At 46.1% G+C, this 18,214-nt stretch overlaps 1 protein-coding gene across 2 annotated transcripts in view; it reads left to right on the forward strand.

Moving 5' to 3' along the window:
* LOC143766681 (uncharacterized) overlaps positions 1-17,603 on the forward strand; it is a 60,999-nt gene extending 43,396 nt beyond the window's left edge. For both annotated transcript variants that reach the window (XM_077254535.1, XM_077254534.1), the window contains exons 8-11: positions 675-798; positions 882-979; positions 1,178-1,268; positions 15,823-17,603. In XM_077254535.1, coding sequence (XP_077110650.1) covers positions 675-798; positions 882-979; positions 1,178-1,268; positions 15,823-17,423 — 1,914 coding nt within the window. In that variant the 3' untranslated portion in view covers positions 17,424-17,603. The remainder of the gene's footprint in view (positions 1-674; positions 799-881; positions 980-1,177; positions 1,269-15,822) is intronic.
* The last annotated feature ends 611 nt before the right edge of the window (positions 17,604-18,214 follow it).

Raw genomic sequence — 18,214 nt, forward strand, 5'->3', positions numbered from 1 at the left:
CAGACCGCTCTCCAGCGACCAACGATGCTGAGGTCCCCGGGTAACCAGGGTAAACATCGGGTTGCTAAGCGCAGGGCCACGCTTAGTAACCCGATGTTTACCCTGGTTACCAGCGTAAAAGTAAAAAAAACCAAACAGTACATACTCACCTGCGCGTCCCCCAGCGTCTGCTTCCTTACACTGACTGAGCTCCGGCCCTAACAGCACAGCGGTGACGTCACCGCTGTGCTTTCACTTTCAATTTAGGGCCGGCGCTCTGTAAGTGTCAGGAAGCAGACGCTGGGGGACGCATGTGAGTATGTACTGTTTGTTTTTTTTACTTTTACGCTGGTAACCAGGGTAAACATTGGGTTACTAAGCGCGGCCCTGCGCTTGGTAACCCGATGTTTACCCTGGTTACCAGTGTAAAACATCGCTGGTATCGTTGCTTTTGCTTTCAAACACAACGATACACGGCGATCGGACGGCCAAAAAAAGTTCTGGACTTTATTCAGCGACCAGCGACATCACAGCAGGATCCTGATCGCTGCTGCGTGTCAAACTAAACGATATCGCTAGCGAGGACGCTGCAACGTCACGGATCGCTAGCGATATCGTTACAAAGTCGTTTCGTGTGAAGGTACCTTAACACTATGAAGAGATCGGGGGGATGATGGTATCATTGTATGTGTCAGGTTCCTATAAGGTGTCAGGATGTCGCTGTCTATTTCTCCATGGAGGAGTGGGAGTATTTAGAAGGACACAAAGATCTGTATAAGGACATCATGATGGCGTTTCCCCAGCCCCTCACATCACCAGGTAATAGACAGGACTAAATACGCACGGCTTATAATTATCTGTATGTAAAGAATGAATTCAGTCCCTGTATGTGTTTCCTCCAGATCTATCCAGTAAGAGGACAACACCAGAGAGATGTCCCCATCCTCTTCTTCCACAGGACTGTAAACAAGAAGATCCCATTGTTCCTCAGGATCATCAGGTAGATGGAGAGAAGGTGTCATGAGATCTCCCCTATGATGTGTAGACGGCTGTGAAGGTCTTGTGCTCAGTCTTTTATTATCCCCCAGTATTATATGTTTTATACTTGTGTAATGTGAACGGTGGAGATGGCAGGATTAGAGCTGATCATAGATGTGACTTCTCCATCTGTCTGTGACTTTTACAATATTTGTTTCAGGGTGAAGATCTGACCCGTATTAATACTGCAGAGACATATGTGAGGGGTGATGAGCGGTGTAAAGAGGAGATTCCTGCATATGACTACCCAGGTGAGTAGTGACCGCTAAATGCAGAGAAGTCCCAGATTCTCAGTCACCGGCTGTGACTGCTTTATAGGTGGGGTAGTCTGACTGTATCATAATCGTGCGATCACCATTTGGCCTCCCGACCACAACATTCTCCTCCACCAAAAACTGTTCAAATGACTTTGGGTATTGAAAGCCTTTTTTGTAGAACTTACCACCTGGATGATCCACCTACCCCCTGGGATTAGAAAACACTGATTGTTACCTGCCCAGATCTGTAAACAACAAAGTCAAGACAGCGAATGTAGAATGTGCTGACAAGTTAGAAAATCACTTGAAGAATTATATTATGATGGGCCTGTAAGAGAGAGCAGAGGGTAATGATGCTGTTGGTTTCCTAGATCTCTGAGATCTTATTGGATGAATCTATCTTCTCTCCCTTCTGTGCTGCTGAATGTGCTCATATGGTCCCTACAAGACCAGGTCCAGTCTTCTTGTCCAAACTTTGCTTTTACGATCGACAACATTAAATTTGCAGTGAGGCCAAGTGTGAATTTCTGTACAATAACAGCAGAGTTTCCCTTTATCCTGACTTTTAAATTTCTTTTAAAACCTTCTAACTTCAAACAGGATTGTGATAAACTACAGGAAAATCATTATACCTGTGCCATGATATATCTCTAAGCTGTGCATGGTTGATGGCTGTAATATACATTTATTCACACCTGCAGGAGATATGTTGACATTGCTCGAGCCCTGGTTTCATGGATTCACTCCACGTCCTAAATAACATTATGTTTTCGATCCTAAGGAGTTCACCTTACTGCACAATCTCTCCTGAAATGGGGGCGCTAATACTTTCTCTACTCTTCTGGTCAGGACTCATAGTAGCTCCAATGGTCCACCATAAATGAGTGCAACTCTGGTTTAGTGTTGGAGTTCTCCCCTCGTACATACGTTGTTGTTGGGGATGTAACATACTTTTTTATTCTTTGTCTTTTTTCTACCTGTTCATTCTGTATGATATTTTGATTGTGGTGGGATCGGCCTACCTCACTTCTCTGAGTGTGTAACTGATAGTCTTAAAAAAGCTCTCCATCGCCTCTTCTAAATGCCAAAGATCTAAATTTAAAGTGAACCTGTCAGCTGGATTGTGCACAGTAACCTACAGATAGTGTCAGGTCGGTGCCGTTATACTGATCACATTGATACCTGGTGATGAAATCCGCCTTGTGGTTGTTGTTTAATCTTTATTTGTAGTTTTCAGTTAATGAGATTCTCGTGCTCTGAGGCGGGGCTGTGGGTGTGGCTGGGACTGTGGGCGGAGCTGTGGGTGGGCTGTGGGTGAGGCTGTGTGCGGGGCTTTATGTTGTACTCTGATTACATATTCATCTGTATTGGCTTATGACAGGTCACTGATCCCTCAGTGACTGGCACCCTATTTTACATAATGCATATAATAGTGTTGATATTGTTGATTTTGCCTATAATATTGTGGCTATTATGAGGCTTAGAAAAAAATAACATCCAGCAAAATGACACCGGAGGCTCCTGTCCAGTAGCATCTATCTCTTACTTATAGATGCTACTGCGCAGGCGCCGCCATCGCCAGTGAGATTTTGCTGGATTGCTTTATAGAAACCCTGTTGCTTCTCAACAGCCTTTGAGCCGCTACAGGTATGTGCATACGTTGCAAAATTGCCTGTGAAAGTTTCTGCACACAAACCGCAAAGTCTATAATGGGTTAGTGGCTGAGAGTACGGCAATACCACTCTCCCACTAATATTAACCACACCTAAAAGGCTGGTTGGGAAACTCCAAAGAGCATACAACACAAACAACCGGAGTATAAGAATCCCAAAACACATGTTCATAAAGCATATAAATCTCTTTATTTTTAACAATAAATAACAAAAATCCTAGACATAAAAATTCTGCAATAACATATATATATCAGGAGAATACAAATGAGAACCCATAGGTATGCCAATGGCACAGGGAGGGTCCAAAGAGTCCCTAGGGGAATGTGCATCAATGTCGCATTTTTAACCCAAAAAGCACAAAGGAGAAGGCCTAAAAAGGCTGTAAAATGTAAAATTGTATCAGTAATACATCTCCATAATATGCTCTGCTGGGATAGTGCAAAGTGTCATAACTCGCCCATTCAGGAGGTATAAAGGACTCTCCCCGTGTCACCGACAGGCCCTCTGACGCGCGTTTCGCGTTCAGCTTTCTCAAAGCTTTCTCACCCCCCTTTCGCCCCAATCAAAATAAATCAATAAAAAAAATATCAAATCTACACATATTTGGTATCGCCGCGTTGGTATCGCCCGATCTATCAATAAAAAAAAAGCATTAACCTGATCGCAAAACGGCGTAACGAGAAAAAAAATCGAAACGCCAGAATTACGTTTTTTTGGTCGCCGCGACATTGCATTAAAATGCAATAACGGGCGATCAAAAGAATGTATCTGCACCGAAATGCTATTATTAAAAACGCCAGCTCGGCATGCAAAAAATAAGCCCTCACCCGACACCAGATCACGAAAAATGGAGACGCTACGGGTATCGGAAAATGGCGCAATTTTATTTTTTTTTCTTTTTGCAAAGTTTGGAATTTTTTTTCACCACTTAGGTAAAACATAACCTAGACATGTGAGGTGTCTATGAACTCGTAATGACCTGGAGAATCATAATGGCAGGTCAGTTTTATCATTTAGTGAACCTAGCAAAAAAAACAAACAAAAAACAAGTGTGGGATTGCACTTTTTTTGCAATTTCATCGCACTTGGAATTTTTTTCCCGTTTTCTAGTACACGCCATGGTAAAACCAATGGTGTCATTAAAAAGTACAACTCGTCCCGCAAAAAATAAGCCCTCACATGGCCAAATTGACGGAAAAATAAAAAAGTTATGGCTATGGGAAGGAGGGGAATGAAAAACGAAAATGGAAAAACGAAAAATCCCACGGTCATGAAGGGGTTAAAATAGGGGCCCCCCAAAAAAAACTATGTGGGGTCCCCCTATAATTAATAGCCAGAAATGGGTAGGCAGACACCTGCGGGCTGAAAAAAACTGCAATTCTGCGCATTTTTTCCACAGCATGTGCACAACAAATGTCAATTTTACATTGACTAATATTGCTTGTGCACTACACTGTGGTTTTGATGTAATTCCGCATGTCCAAAAACTGCAGATCCGCATCAAAATCCGCAACGTGTGCACATAGTCTAATGTTTTTCCATTGACAGATGATGGACCTGTTTGGATTTGTTTTTTGGGAGATGAGAATTGGTATTATTTTCGCCTACATAACATTGATTGGTTTCTTTTTATTCTATATTTGGGAGGCCGAATGAACAAACAGTTGAACACCACACACTACTGGTTCATCTAATAAGGTTTTCTATTAGACTGTGTAAGAGTCATGTCGGCCTGGTAGTCGGGGGCAGGTATATCTCGCCCAGGTATTTGTCCTATGTGAATTAGAACGCTCAGTATCTCCAGGATACTGATGGGTTAACAGCTGCAGGAATAAAAGATGACCAGCTGGGGGTTGTGGGCGTCAGCCTGGGGCACACAGAATGCCTGTCTGTGTGGGACAAACGTGAGTAAGAGCTGTGCTCATGAACTGTGTAATGTTAGCTGGGTGGGAGAAGCCCCCCCAGTTGTTAGATAGCATCGTATTTGTTTAGTTAGAGCCGGACAGGCTAAGGATTTATTTTTATGGTTTGTTTTTGTTATAATTGCTTTCACTTTAATAAATCTGACCTACGGTCAGTCTGCTCAGAATCCTGCTGTCCGCCTCAGAGTTTAATGCACAAACCACGTGACCTTTGACCCCAGCAAAGGCGATCCCGGAGTGTTTTGTCACATTGTGGTGGAGAATGCGGGCACTCCGTGGCACAGGCGACAGTATGGAAGACGTGGTGAAAGCCCTAGTACAGTCCGCTGCCGTACAGCAGGAAGCTAACCGCTTGATGGCCGCACAGCTGAAGGAGTTGGTGGACGTGACGACTGCAGACCGCCAGCTTCTCCAACAGGTGGCGCAGCGCTTGGTGAGCATGCCTGAGGCTAACCCGGAAGCAGAGTCCAGGAGGATCCATGTGAGTCGGTACTGGCAAAAGCTGACCGCAGAAGATGACGTCGAGGCGTACCTGACAACGTTTGGGTGGACAGCGTTGAGAGAGAAGTGGCCGAAGGAACGATGGGCCGATCTGATTGCTCCGTTTCTCTCCGGTGAGGCCCAAAAAGCTTACCATGACTTGGACCCGGAAGTCGCTCAGGACTTTGAGAAGCTGAAAGCTGAGGTCCTGGCCCGGCTGGGTGTGACAACGGCTGTCCGTGCACAGAGGGTACATCAGTGGACCTATCAGCAAGATAAACCGGCGCGGTCTCAGATGTTCGACCTGATCTACTTGATAAAGAAATGGCTGCAACCCAAGGTACTGACAACACCGGAGATAATCCAGCGGGTCGTCATGGACAAGTACCTGAGAGTACTACCACCAGCGCTGAAAACGTGGGTGAGCCAAGGAAATCCCGCGACAGCGGATCAACTTGTGGACTTGGTGGAGCATTATTCCGTGGCGGAAGGACTTCCTGATGATACCGCCACTACCCGAACTGTACCTCCTCCTCGTGGAACCGGTAAGACTGTTCCAGGGGGACTGCGGGGGAAGGAAAATTGCCAAAAACTGTGGGGGAGGAACACGGGGACTGCTCGCACCCCGAGATCAAGGGTGTCGGACTCTGGTTTCAATAGGGGGCTTGTTAGGTGTTTCCGTTGCCATGAGAAGGGCCATGTTGCTGCGAACTGTCCTGTTACCACTGAACCCATGCAGTGCGACGTTACAGACTCTAAAAAACGCATGTCTTTGGTTACACGCCTAGTAAGTGTGAATGCGGGTCAAAATGATGCAGTGAAACATCTGTGTGAACTGTCTGTAGATGGGAAAAATGTTGTGGCATTACTAGACTCTGGAAGTGTGGTGACTCTAGTGAAAGCCAGTCTGATAGCACGTCCAACTGGTCCGTCTGACAAGTTTTCTGTTACGTGTGTGCATGGTGACACCTGCTCGTATCCTACAGCGGTCATATGTATCTCCACTCCCTATGGGTCTGTGCAACACAAAGTGGGACTCGTCCCCGCATTGTTACAGGATATAATCTTGGGCAGGGATTTTCCTCATTTCTGGCAGTTGTGGGAGAATCAGTTGCTCCTTCACGGTAGCTGTAACCGTGAATCTTCTCCCATGCTATCTGGAGGTCCCGAGCTCCTGGAGGAGACCCCACAGGAAGATGCTGCTGGGGAGGTTATTGAATCTAACCTTCAGTACCCCTTCTCAGTTATGGCGGGGGAAACTGAGGAAACTGAGGAAACTCAGCGAGAGCCGGAGGCAGACAGCCATCCAGCCCCCTGCCTGCCAGATTTGGAAGTCCAGGTGGATGACTTCCACAGCGAGCAAATGAAAGATCCTACTCTGGCTTCGGCTAGGAAAAATGTAAAAATGATAGATGGGGTACCTGTAGAACCTGACACTAGGCTAGCATACCCGTATATGGTTCTTGAAAATGATTTGCTCTACCAGGTAGAGAAAAAGGGGGAGGACACTGTGCAACAGTTAGTGGTACCCAAACCTTATCGACGGAAGGTACTGGACCTGGCCCACGGACATATAATGGGGGGACATCTGGGGGTGCAGAAAACCACAGAAAGGATATCCCATTGTTTTGTGTGGCCCGGCATACATAGTGATGTGCGTAACTATTGTGAGTCCTGTCCAGAGTGCCAAATCTCCGCGCCTAAACCTCGGTTCCGTAGCCCTTTGGTACCTCTCCCTGTCATTGGAGTCCCATTTGAGAGAATTGGGATGGATTTGGTTGGGCCCCTTCCCCGGTCCGCACTAGGGCACCAACATATTCTCGTCATCGTGGACTATGCCACTCGTTACCCGGAAGCCATCCCTTTGCGTAACACAGCTACCAAAACGATCGCCAAGGAATTGGTACAAGTGTTTAGTCGGGTGGGAATTCCAAAACAGATACTCACCGACCAGGGGACTCCTTTTATGTCGAGGGTAATGAAGGAGCTCTGTAGGCTCTTGCAAATAGACCCATTGCGTACGTCTGTCTATCACCCTCAAACAGATGGGTTGGTTGAGCGGTTCAATAAAACCTTAAAACAGATGCTCCGGAAGGCAATAGACAAAGATGGGAAGAACTGGGATTACTTGTTACCCTATTTGCTGTTTGCCATTAGGGAAGTTCCCCAGTCTTCCACAGGATTCTCGCCTTTCGAGCTATTGTACGCCCATCGTCCCCGTGGACTGTTGGACGTCGCAAAAGAAACCTGGGAAGGTCAAGTCACTCCCTTTAAAACGGTGATCGACCATGTAACACAAATGCAAGACCGTATTGCCGCGGTCATGCCCATTGTTAGGGACCATATGTTACAGGCCCAGGGAGCCCAGAGGCAAAGCTATGATAGAGGTGCTAAGGTCCGTACCTTTGCATCCGGGGATAGGGTGTTGATCCTAATCCCTACGGTGGATAGTAAATTTCTGGCGAAATGGCAGGGCCCCTTTGAGGTCGTGGAGAGAGTTGGTGAAGTGAACTATAAAGTGTACCAGCCTGGTAAGAGAAAGCCAGAACAGATTTATCATGTGAATCTGATAAAACCCTGGAAAGACCGCTCTGCCCTAATGGCGGATATGCCCCGTCCGGTTTGCGCACCTACCATACCGGAGGTGCCGATTGCCGAGACTCTCTTGGAACGACAAAAATCTGAGGTGAAGCAGTTTTTGTTACAGAACCGGCAGTTTTTCTCGGAAAAACCTGGCCAGACTAAGCTGGTGAAACATGAGATTGTCACAGAGCCTGGTGTCGCAGTCCATGTGAAGCCTTACCGGATTCCGGAAACACGCCGTGAAGCCGTCTCCCGGGAAGTGAGGGCAATGTTGGACTTAGGAGTCATTGAGGAGTCGCACAGCGCTTGGTCCAGTCCAATCGTGTTGATACCTAAGCCGGATGGCTCCATACGGTTTTGCAATGACTTTAGGAAACTGAACGCGGTTTCTAAATTTGATGCGTACCCTATGCCCCGGGTCGATGAGTTGATCGACCGGCTTGGTAAAGCCCGATACATTACGACCCTGGATCTAACAAAGGGGTACTGGCAGATTCCCCTGGCCGAGGCGGCCAGAGAGAAGACGGCATTTGCTACACCGGAAGGTCTGTTTCAGTATGTCTACATGCCGTTTGGACTTCACGGAGCTCCAGCAACGTTCCAGAGATTGATGGACCGAGTCTTGAGACCCCACAGGCAGTACGCTTCTGCCTATCTAGATGACATCGTAATTTACAGCATGGACTGGGAAACTCACCTCCAGAAGGTGAAGGCGGTGGTTGATGACCTGCGTGACGCAGGCCTAACAGCGAACCCCAAGAAGTGTCACATCGGGCTTGAAGAAGCCCGATACTTGGGCTACGTGATTGGCAGAGGAGTTGTTAAACCCCAGATCGATAAAATACAGGCAATTCAGGGCTGGCCGCAACCAGTAAACAAAAAACAAGTACAAGCTTTCCTGGGAATTGCCGGCTATTATTGCCGGTTCATACCCAATTTCTCTGTCGCCCATGACGGCACCACGGAGAGAGGGGATCCGCCCACCAAGGACAGGAAACCTACAGATAAAAAGGGCGGTACCACTCTCCCGCATCAGTTGGTTTCCTGTCCTTGATGGGAGACCTACAAACTTACCAGAAGGAAGATCGTCGTGGGATTCCGGGGCTAATCAGTCCGACTCAGGCAGCTGGGGTCCCTCTGCCTCGGCTGGTCTGGTCACCCGAAGCGCCACCCCTGGGGCTAGTGGGCCTCTAGGGTGTGCGGAAGAGGTGACATGGAGTTCGCGGTCACCTCCCTAGGTAAGATGCAGCAGCGGCAACATCCAGGGGGGTCCCTCTGTGGTTGCGGGAGGAGCGGCGCGGCTCTCCCTTTGGAAGCGTCAGCCTGCACACTGCATAGCCGACCGGCGTGCAGGGACCGCGCGTTAGGGCAGGCTGCAGGCTGCAAAAAGACCGGAAGCTTCGGTGGGCAGCGGGTCATGTGCGGCACCATCTTGAAACTGCACGTTGGAAAGAGCGATAATGGCACACTCCGCAGGCGCCGGAAGAGGCGCTTCTGCGCAGGCGCATAATTGAATCAAGCGGTGGGAATCGCCGCTGCATAAAAAGAGGCTGCTTCAGTAATCCGTCGGTAAAGGAACCGCAGCATGAGCCGCGGCACAGGCCGCAGCGCAAACCGCAGCACTAGCCACAAAAAAATAAAAAAATGCCACAGCAGCGATAAACATACAGGGGGGTCCCTCTGTGGTTACGGGGAGAGTGGCGCTTTCCCCCCTGAAGTATAAGCCTGCAATCTGCAAAAGCCGGGGCCCCCGGTGTGCAAGGGAAAAAAAAAAAAAAAAAGCCGCATGCTGCCTCTCCCAGAATCTTCTCCAGGGAAACACCTGAGCTCAGCCTACTTCAGTTGCCAGGCCTGGACCTCATGGGGGAGAGAAAATCATTGACAGCAATGCAGCACTCCTGATGGGACGCCGCTTCCCCTTATGATGGGCTCTCGGCGTCACCAGCTCCCCCTGTTTTTTAGCAGGTATGGAGCCAGCACAGGTAAGTGCATGGTGGAATGTTCTGTTGATAGCTCATGCCTTTGTGCAAAGCTGTGCTAGAGCTTCATATGTGAGGTATGTTTTCACATATACACAGCCAGACCTTGGACCTCTAGGCTATAATAAGGCCATATGTCCAGGCTACATCTCATGATTTGCCTTAAGTTAGTTGCATGTCTTGTCTGCGCAGAGCCTTATGATTAGACTTCAAAGTGACCTTTGGAAGCATGGTTTTCACTTTTTTTTGTGAGGGGGGTCTGATAAACAGGTGTCTCACTTTTCTTTGCAACTTAACTACTCTATGCCTTGGGAGGACATATAGTGTTAATGGAGCACTTTGCCTCCATGAAGACTACCCTTCAGCTGCGACTCATTAGTTAGCTCCTTCAGGTGGGGTCAGTCTGACAAATGAGATGTACTATTCAGAGTGGAGGCTTATCCGTATCTCTGAGAGATTGCTCTTTTGCTTGTAACTATGTGCCAATTTTCAAGCATGACTGTAGCTCTATGCTTTATATTGTGTGTGGCTGAACATCATATAATAATAATAATAATAGTCTTTATTTTTGTATAGCGCTAACATATTACGCAGCGCTTTGCGGACCTTGTCATCGCTGTCCCCGGTGGGGCTCACAGTCTGAATTTCCTATCGGTGTGTCTTTGGGGTGTGGGAGGAGGCCAGAGTGCCCGGAGGAGACCCACGCAAACACGGAGAGAGCATGCGGGCTCTTTGCAGATGTTGTCCTGGGTGCGATTTGAACCCGGGACTCCAGCGCTGCAGGGCTGGCCACTAAGCCACCGTGCTGCCCCATATCATACGGCATCATGATACTTTTATGCATTATATTGAGTGCAACACATTGCATCATGTTTCCTCTATGCATCGTATTGAGTGCCTCTGTGTGTCATATTGCATCTTAGAGCCTCTATGCATCTTACCGAGTGCCACTGCATGTCATGGTGCCTCTTTGCATTATATTGCTTGTCTGTGTATCATATTGCTTCTATGCATTATGTCGTGTGTCCCTGTATCATGTCGCATCATAGTGCTTCTATGCATTATATTACATGCCTCTACGTATCATATTACATCATGGTGCCTCTATGCCTTATATTGCGTGCCTCTGTGCATCATATTGCGGCATGGTGCCTCTATGCATCTTACTGAGTGCCTCTGTGCGTCATATGGCATGATGGTGCCTCTATACATCATACTAAGTGCCTCTGTGCATCATATTGCATCATGGTGCCTCTATGCATTATATGGCATGTCTCTATATCATATTGCATCATAGTGCTTTTATGCATTATATTGCATGCCTCTATGTATCATTTTGCATCATAGTACCTCTAGGCATCGTATTGAGTGCCTCTGCGTGTTGTATTGCATCATGGTGCCTCTATGCATCGTACTGTGTGCCTCTGGGTGTCATATTGTATCATAGTGCATCAATGCATCATACTGAGTGCCTCTGCTTCATATTGCATTATTGTGCCTCTGCGTATCATATTGAGAGCCTCTGTGCATCATGTTGCATCATAGTGCCTTTATGCATCATATTGAGTGCATCTGTGCTTCATATTGCATCAGTGCCTCTATGCATCATATTGAGTGCCGCTGTGCAGCATGTTGCATTATAGTGCCTTTATGCATCATATTGAGTACCTCTGCTTCATATTGCATCATTGTGCTTTTATGCATCATATTGAGTGCCGCTGTGCAGCATGTTGCATTGTAGTGCCTTTATGCATCATATTGAGTACTTCTGCTTCTTATTGCATCATTGTGCTTTTATGCATCATATTGAGTGCCTCTGCATCATGTTGCATCTTAGTGCCTCTATGCATCATATCGAGTGCCTCTGTGTATCATATTGCATCATAGTGCCTCTGTGCTTCATGTTGTATTATAGTGTTTCATATTGCCTCTGTGCATCATAGTTCACAGTGCCTCTGTGCATCATGTTGCATCATGTCGCATCTTAGTGCTTCATATTGCCTTTATGCATTGTATTGCATTATATTGCATCGTGGTGCTTCATTGTGCTTTTTTGCTTCACATTGCACATTGCACATTGATGCATAGCCCCTCCATGCATCAAAATGTGTGCTTACGGGCATCTTATTGCTTCAGTGCCCCTGTGCCTTAGGGGGTATCATTAGTATCATAGTACCTCTGTGCTTCCTAGTACTTCGGGCTTGGTATTTTCTTTTTTGGCTCTGGGTTAGACCTTCTGATTTAGGTTATGCAGCCACGCACAAGGTATATCGTGGATCTACCATTTCACATTTTTGTCTTGGGCCCCAACTCTGGCTTATAGAGTCCTAGTGGTTTTGTACCCAGTTCCAACTTCTGTTGATTCATTCTTTACAACAGGGCTTAGCTGAGCTTGGCTTGAATTGGCTGAGTAAATTAGCAGTTCTTCCGTATGGAACAGTTTTTCTCAACCTATAAAGGGACATACTACTGTCCTGGGAGCAGAAAATACCAAGAGGTGGAAGGAAAAAATCCTTACCAATTCCACATGTGACAATCAGGCTGGTTTCCTTGATTAACATCCAGTAGACAGATTCTCGTCCCATAAGTCTATTGTACTATGGTTACCAGGGACGGCATGTCTGCCTTTGGCACCTTGTGGCGAATCAGCACCTCTCTGGTGGGAAGAATCCTGTTTTTCTCTAGCCATAGAGTATGGCTACTCCCTCCATGGCTGATAACACTGACAAGCTTGCCTTTTAGGATATGTATATGTGTGTAATGTCTGTAAAATAGGAGCGATGATCCACGTTTCCCTTTCAGCGTTTCTAATGAGAGGCCAACTCTGGTAATGTTAGGAAATATTACCTGCCGAATTGTGTATTCCTTAGTTGCAATAATATCCAACCCTTGTTTGGGGTTTAGACACCTAAGGATTCGGAATAGACGTGATCTCCTGGATGAGTAATGTGTGTACATCCTAATGCTCTGCCATTATCCATGTACTAACTGTTATTGGTTTGATCTTCCCGCAGTCCAGGACCGGAGGCTAGTGGCACGCGCGGGGTGAGAGCACGCCCTTATGACGCAAGCAGACGCCGCGGTGCATGACTGGGTAATCCAGTCTGAACAGGCACATGTTGCTTCTCCAAGTCCCCTCCTCGTGGAAATATAGAGCAGGTGGTCGGGGGCCGGTACTCTGAGGCCTAATATGTGGAAATGGTCAAAAGGCTGGTCACCCAGACTTCTCTGGGCATCTCCTCAGAATATTAGCCATAATATTCATTGTGAATGTTTCCAGGAGTGGAGTAGACCATATAGGAGCCACCTTTCAGGTTCCAAGTTATAAGAGGGAGTTTCCAATAACAGCTGTCTAAGAGTTTCTGCAAGGAATTGGAACAGGGGCTAGCCACAAATACTTTAAAAGTTCAAGTCTTGGCTTTAAGGGCCCTGTACAATTCCGACCCGGCTGGGTATCGGGGATATCAGGTTCATCAAAGCGTTGGCCAGGTCTAGACCCATCCCCTCTCGGTTTACTCCTCCTTGGAATTTAAACTTGGATCTTATATCCCTATCCAAACCTCCTTTTGAACCCCGGTCAGAGGTTTCTCTGGGAATCTGTCCCTTAAAACATCACTTTATGAATCGGTGGGTTCCCAGGTTTATCAGGGCAGCAGGTAGTTCGAGGCCACTTCCAGTAAAAGTTCCCTTCAATGGGATTTATTTTTGGTCCTTAAAACCCTGTCTAAACCGCCCTTCAAACCCTTAGAGGATATCCCATTAAAACTCCTATCCCTCAAAACATCCCTGCTCGTCGCCCTCTCATCTGCTCGTAGAATAAGCGACATACAGGCACTATCTTCTAACCCTCCTCATACACGGTTTTTAGAGAATAGGGTTACTCTCAAAATAGATCCTGCATACCTCCCGAAGGTGGCATCCCGGTTCCACAGAACTCAAGAGATATCTCTTCCCTCCTTTTGTCTTAACCCTAAAAATAGGGAGGAGGAATCATTGCATACACTAGATGTCAGGAGATGCTTCATGTAGTACTTAGAAGCCACCAGAGAGAATAGGGAGGATGCCTCTCTTTTTGTGTGCTTTCAGGATCCCTGGAAGGGGAAAAAAGCCTCCAAAGCTACTCTGGCGAGATGGATCACAGATGCTATCAGCTTATCATACTCATCAAGTGCAATGTCTATTTCCGGGGAGGTCAAGGCTCACTCAACGAGAGCAGTGGCAGCTTCTTGGGCGAGAAGGCCAGAGCTTCGATTGACCAGATATGTAGAGCTGCTACTTGGTCATCACCTTCCACATTCTATAGGCACTATAGATTGGACCTTATCTCCTCTCCGGACCTTACTTTCGGTAAAGGGTTCTGGAAGCGGTGGTCCCTCCCTGAATGTACAAATCTATGAAATCTCTCCGTGGTGCCGTCATGGGCGACAGAGAAAAATATAGTTCTTACCGATAACGGTATTTCTCTGAGCCCATGACGGCACCCGTACATTCCCTCCCTTCACTCATGGGTGTGCACGTTAATATAGTGCCATAGTTTATTTTATGATAGGTCACGCGGTATCTCAATTAAGTTAAGTAATATTGAAACTAATAAGCTGTTCCATAGTCTCCCATCGTTCTCTAGTAAACAACTGATGCGGGAGAGTGGTACCGCCCTTTTTATCTGTAGGTTTCCTGTCCTTGGTGGGCGGATCCCCTCTCTCCGTAGTGCCGTCATGGGCTCAGAGAAATACCGTTATCGGTAAGAACTATATTTTTTGCAGCTACTGCTACCCCCTTGACGGATCTTACCAAAGGGAAGGGTTCCGTCATGGTAAAATGGTCCTCAGCTGCCGAAGAGGCCTTCCATAGCCTGAAACGGGCTTTGTGCTCTCAGCCCGTGCTAGTGACTCCTGATTTCAGCAGCGAGTTTGTGGTGCAAACTGATGCCTCTGATACCGGTCTCGGAGCTGTACTTTCCCAGGTGAGAGATGGAGTGGAACACCCGGTCCTCTACCTCAGCCGGAAGCTGAATGTACATGAGCAGAGGTATGCCGTGGTTGAAAAAGAGTGCCTAGCCATTAAATGGGCTCTCGACTCCCTCAAGTATTACCTGGCAGGTAGGAAGTTTAGGCTGGTCAGGGACCATGCCCCTCTCAAATGGATGCACCTCCACAAGGACCATAATAGTCGGGTAACCCGGTGGTTCCTTGCCCTGCAGGCCTATTCTTTCACGGTGGAGCACCGCCCCGGGGTACAGATGGGGAACGCTGGTGCACTGTTTCAGGAGTGTCTTTGCTCGACCGGAGTGGTCTGAGCAGGGGGGGAGGATATGTAAGAGTCATGTCGGCCTGGTAGTCGGGGGCAGGTATATCTCGCCCAGGTATTTGTCCTATGTGAATTAGAACGCTCAGTATCTCCAGGATACTGATGGGTTAACAGCTGCAGGAATAAAAGATGACCAGCTGGGGGTTGTGGGCGTCAGCCTGGGGCACACAGAATGCCTGTCTGTGTGGGACAAACGTGAGTAAGAGCTGTGCTCATGAACTGTGTAATGTTAGCTGGGTGGGAGAAGCCCCCCCAGTTGTTAGATAGCATCGTATTTGTTTAGTTAGAGCCGGACAGGCTAAGGATTTATTTTTATGGTTTGTTTTTGTTATAATTGCTTTCACTTTAATAAATCTGACCTACGGTCAGTCTGCTCAGAATCCTGCTGTCCGCCTCAGAGTTTAATGCACAAACCACGTGACCTTTGACCCCAGCAAAGGCGATCTCGGAGTGTTTTGTCACAACTGTGAACTGTCTTTGTCTTGGTAAATAAAGTTTTTTTTACATAGCTTGCCATTTTTATGGACAGTTTAATTAGAAATGTTCAAAAATATAAAACTCAAGGATATTTTATTAAAAAAATAATTGTTTTTTATCTTGGCAGATGACTGTACCAGGAGATCAGAAGGACAGCTGACCTCTTCAATTTTTAAATATGATGATCTTGAGATCCTACAAGATACAATTGAAGTGAATGCTATTACTCCAGTTATATCATCACCCCTTCACAGCAAAGATCTGTCAGCTGATCCTTTGAAACAGATCATATCTTCTGATTCATTACCGACTACTAAGGAAAATCAAAGTCACAAAAGAGGCATTAAAAAACAAACTGCTCCTAAAGCAAAGAAGTCATTTTCATGTTCAGAATGTGGGAAATATTTTAACACGAAAACGCATCTTGATAACCACCAGAGAACTCACACAGGGGAGAAGCCTTTTTCCTGTTCAGAATGTGGGAAATGTTTTAGCCGGAAATCACATTTGGTTAGGCACCAGAGAACTCACACAGGGGAGAAGCCTTTTTCATGTTCAGAATGTGGGAAATGTTTTAAATGGAAATCAGATTTGGTTAGGCACCAGAGAACTCACACGGGGGAGAAGCCTTTTTCCTGTTCAGAATGTGAGAAATATTTTAACCAGAAAGCAGTTCTTGTTACACATCAGACCATTCACACAGGGGAGAAGCCTTTTTCCTGTTCAGAATGTGGGAAATGTTTTAACTGTAATGCAAATCTTGTTAGTCACCAGAGAACTCGCACAAGGGAGAAGCCTTTTTCCTGTTCAGAATGTGGGAAATGCTTTAATCAGAAACAGCATCTTACTAGACATCAGAGCAGTCACACAGAGGAGAAGCCTTTTTCCTGTTCAGAATGTGGGAAATGTTTTACTCGGAAAGAGCATCTTACTAGACATCAGAGCAGTCACACGGAGCAGAAGCCTTTTTCATGTTCAGAATGTGGGAAATGTTTTAACCTGAAAGAGCGTCTTGTTAGACATCAGAGCAATCACACAGGGGAGAAGCCTTTTTCCTGTTCAGAATGTGGGAAATGTTTTAACCAGAAAGCACTTCTTGTTAGACATCAGAGCAGTCACACAGGGGAGAAGCCTTTTTCCTGTTCAGAATGTGGGAAATGTTTTAACACAAAAGCATATCTTTATACCCACAAGAGAGCTCACACAGGGAAGAAGCCTTTTTCCTGTTCAGAATGTGGGAAATGTTTTATCTGGAAAGAGCTTCTTGTTAGACACCAGAGAACCCACACAGGGGAGAAGCCTTTTTCCTGTTCAGAATGTGGGAAATGTTTTAGCCGGAAATCACATTTGTTTAGGCACCAGAGAACTCACACAGGGGAGAAGCCTTTTTCCTGTTCAGAATGTGGGAAATGTATTAGCTACAAATCAGATTTGGTTAAGCACCAGAGAACTCACACAGGGGAGAAGCCTTTTTCATGTTCAGAATGTGGGAAATGTTTTAGCTGGAAAGGAGATTTGGTTAGGCACCAGAGAACTCACACAGGGGAGAAGCCTTTTTCCTGTTCAGAATGTGGGAAATGTTTTAACTGTAATGCAAATCTTGTTAGTCACCAGAGAACTCACACAAGGGAGAAGCCTTTTTCCTGTTCAGAATGTGGGAAATGCTTTAATCGGAAAGAGCAACTTATTAGACATGAGAGCATTCACACAGAGGAGAAGCCTTTTTGATTTTCTTAATGTGGGAAATATTTTACTTGGAAATCAACTGTTAATAAACATTAGAGATGTCACATAGAGGAGAAGCCATTTTTATGTACATAATGTTGGAATAGTTTTAAGCAAAATTGGATCTTCTTAAAGGGGTTGTCTCATGTCATTCCTCATGTTTGCTGACAAAAGGATAAAACTAAACTTTATTAATTCCAAATGTAAAACTATACCCATAATTCACCCCCTGAATGTTAGTCAGAAGGTGACTAATGGAAAAAGCATGTACCCCACATTTCAGTATATAGGGTGAGGTGAGGTATACACACTCACTCTCAAAGCCTCTCACTTCTATGGGTTTCATCGTCCTCACTAAAGACGACTCATCGGGAGACTTTATTAAATATTGACCTATATTCAAGCCAGACTAGATGGGGAAAAACAGCTAAAATCGTGTATCATGTTATCCCAAACAGTCAGAAAACTAGTCATATATAGGCAGATCCCAGACGTCAAACTATATACTTCGTAAGTTTATAAGCCACTCCAGTGGCGGTCAGTCAGGAATAGAAAGTATGTGAAAATACAATATAATTATTGTTTTTTTTATTTGTTTGGTATTGTAACAGCTGTCTACCACTCAGGGAAACTTATCTGCTCCAAAGATCATTACTAGCTTCTAACTAATGGCCATGCTGCGGTCTGTCAAGCAATGAGTGCAATATCATTATAAAGACTAGGGATATGTGCAACCATAATGTCTGGAGATCTGTGCTATTATTTAGTATGAATATGGAAATTATCTCTGGAAG

The sequence above is a fragment of the Ranitomeya variabilis genome, chromosome 4 (genome assembly GCF_051348905.1).
Source record: "Ranitomeya variabilis isolate aRanVar5 chromosome 4, aRanVar5.hap1, whole genome shotgun sequence".
In the NCBI taxonomy this organism is placed as follows: Eukaryota; Metazoa; Chordata; class Amphibia; order Anura; family Dendrobatidae; genus Ranitomeya; species Ranitomeya variabilis.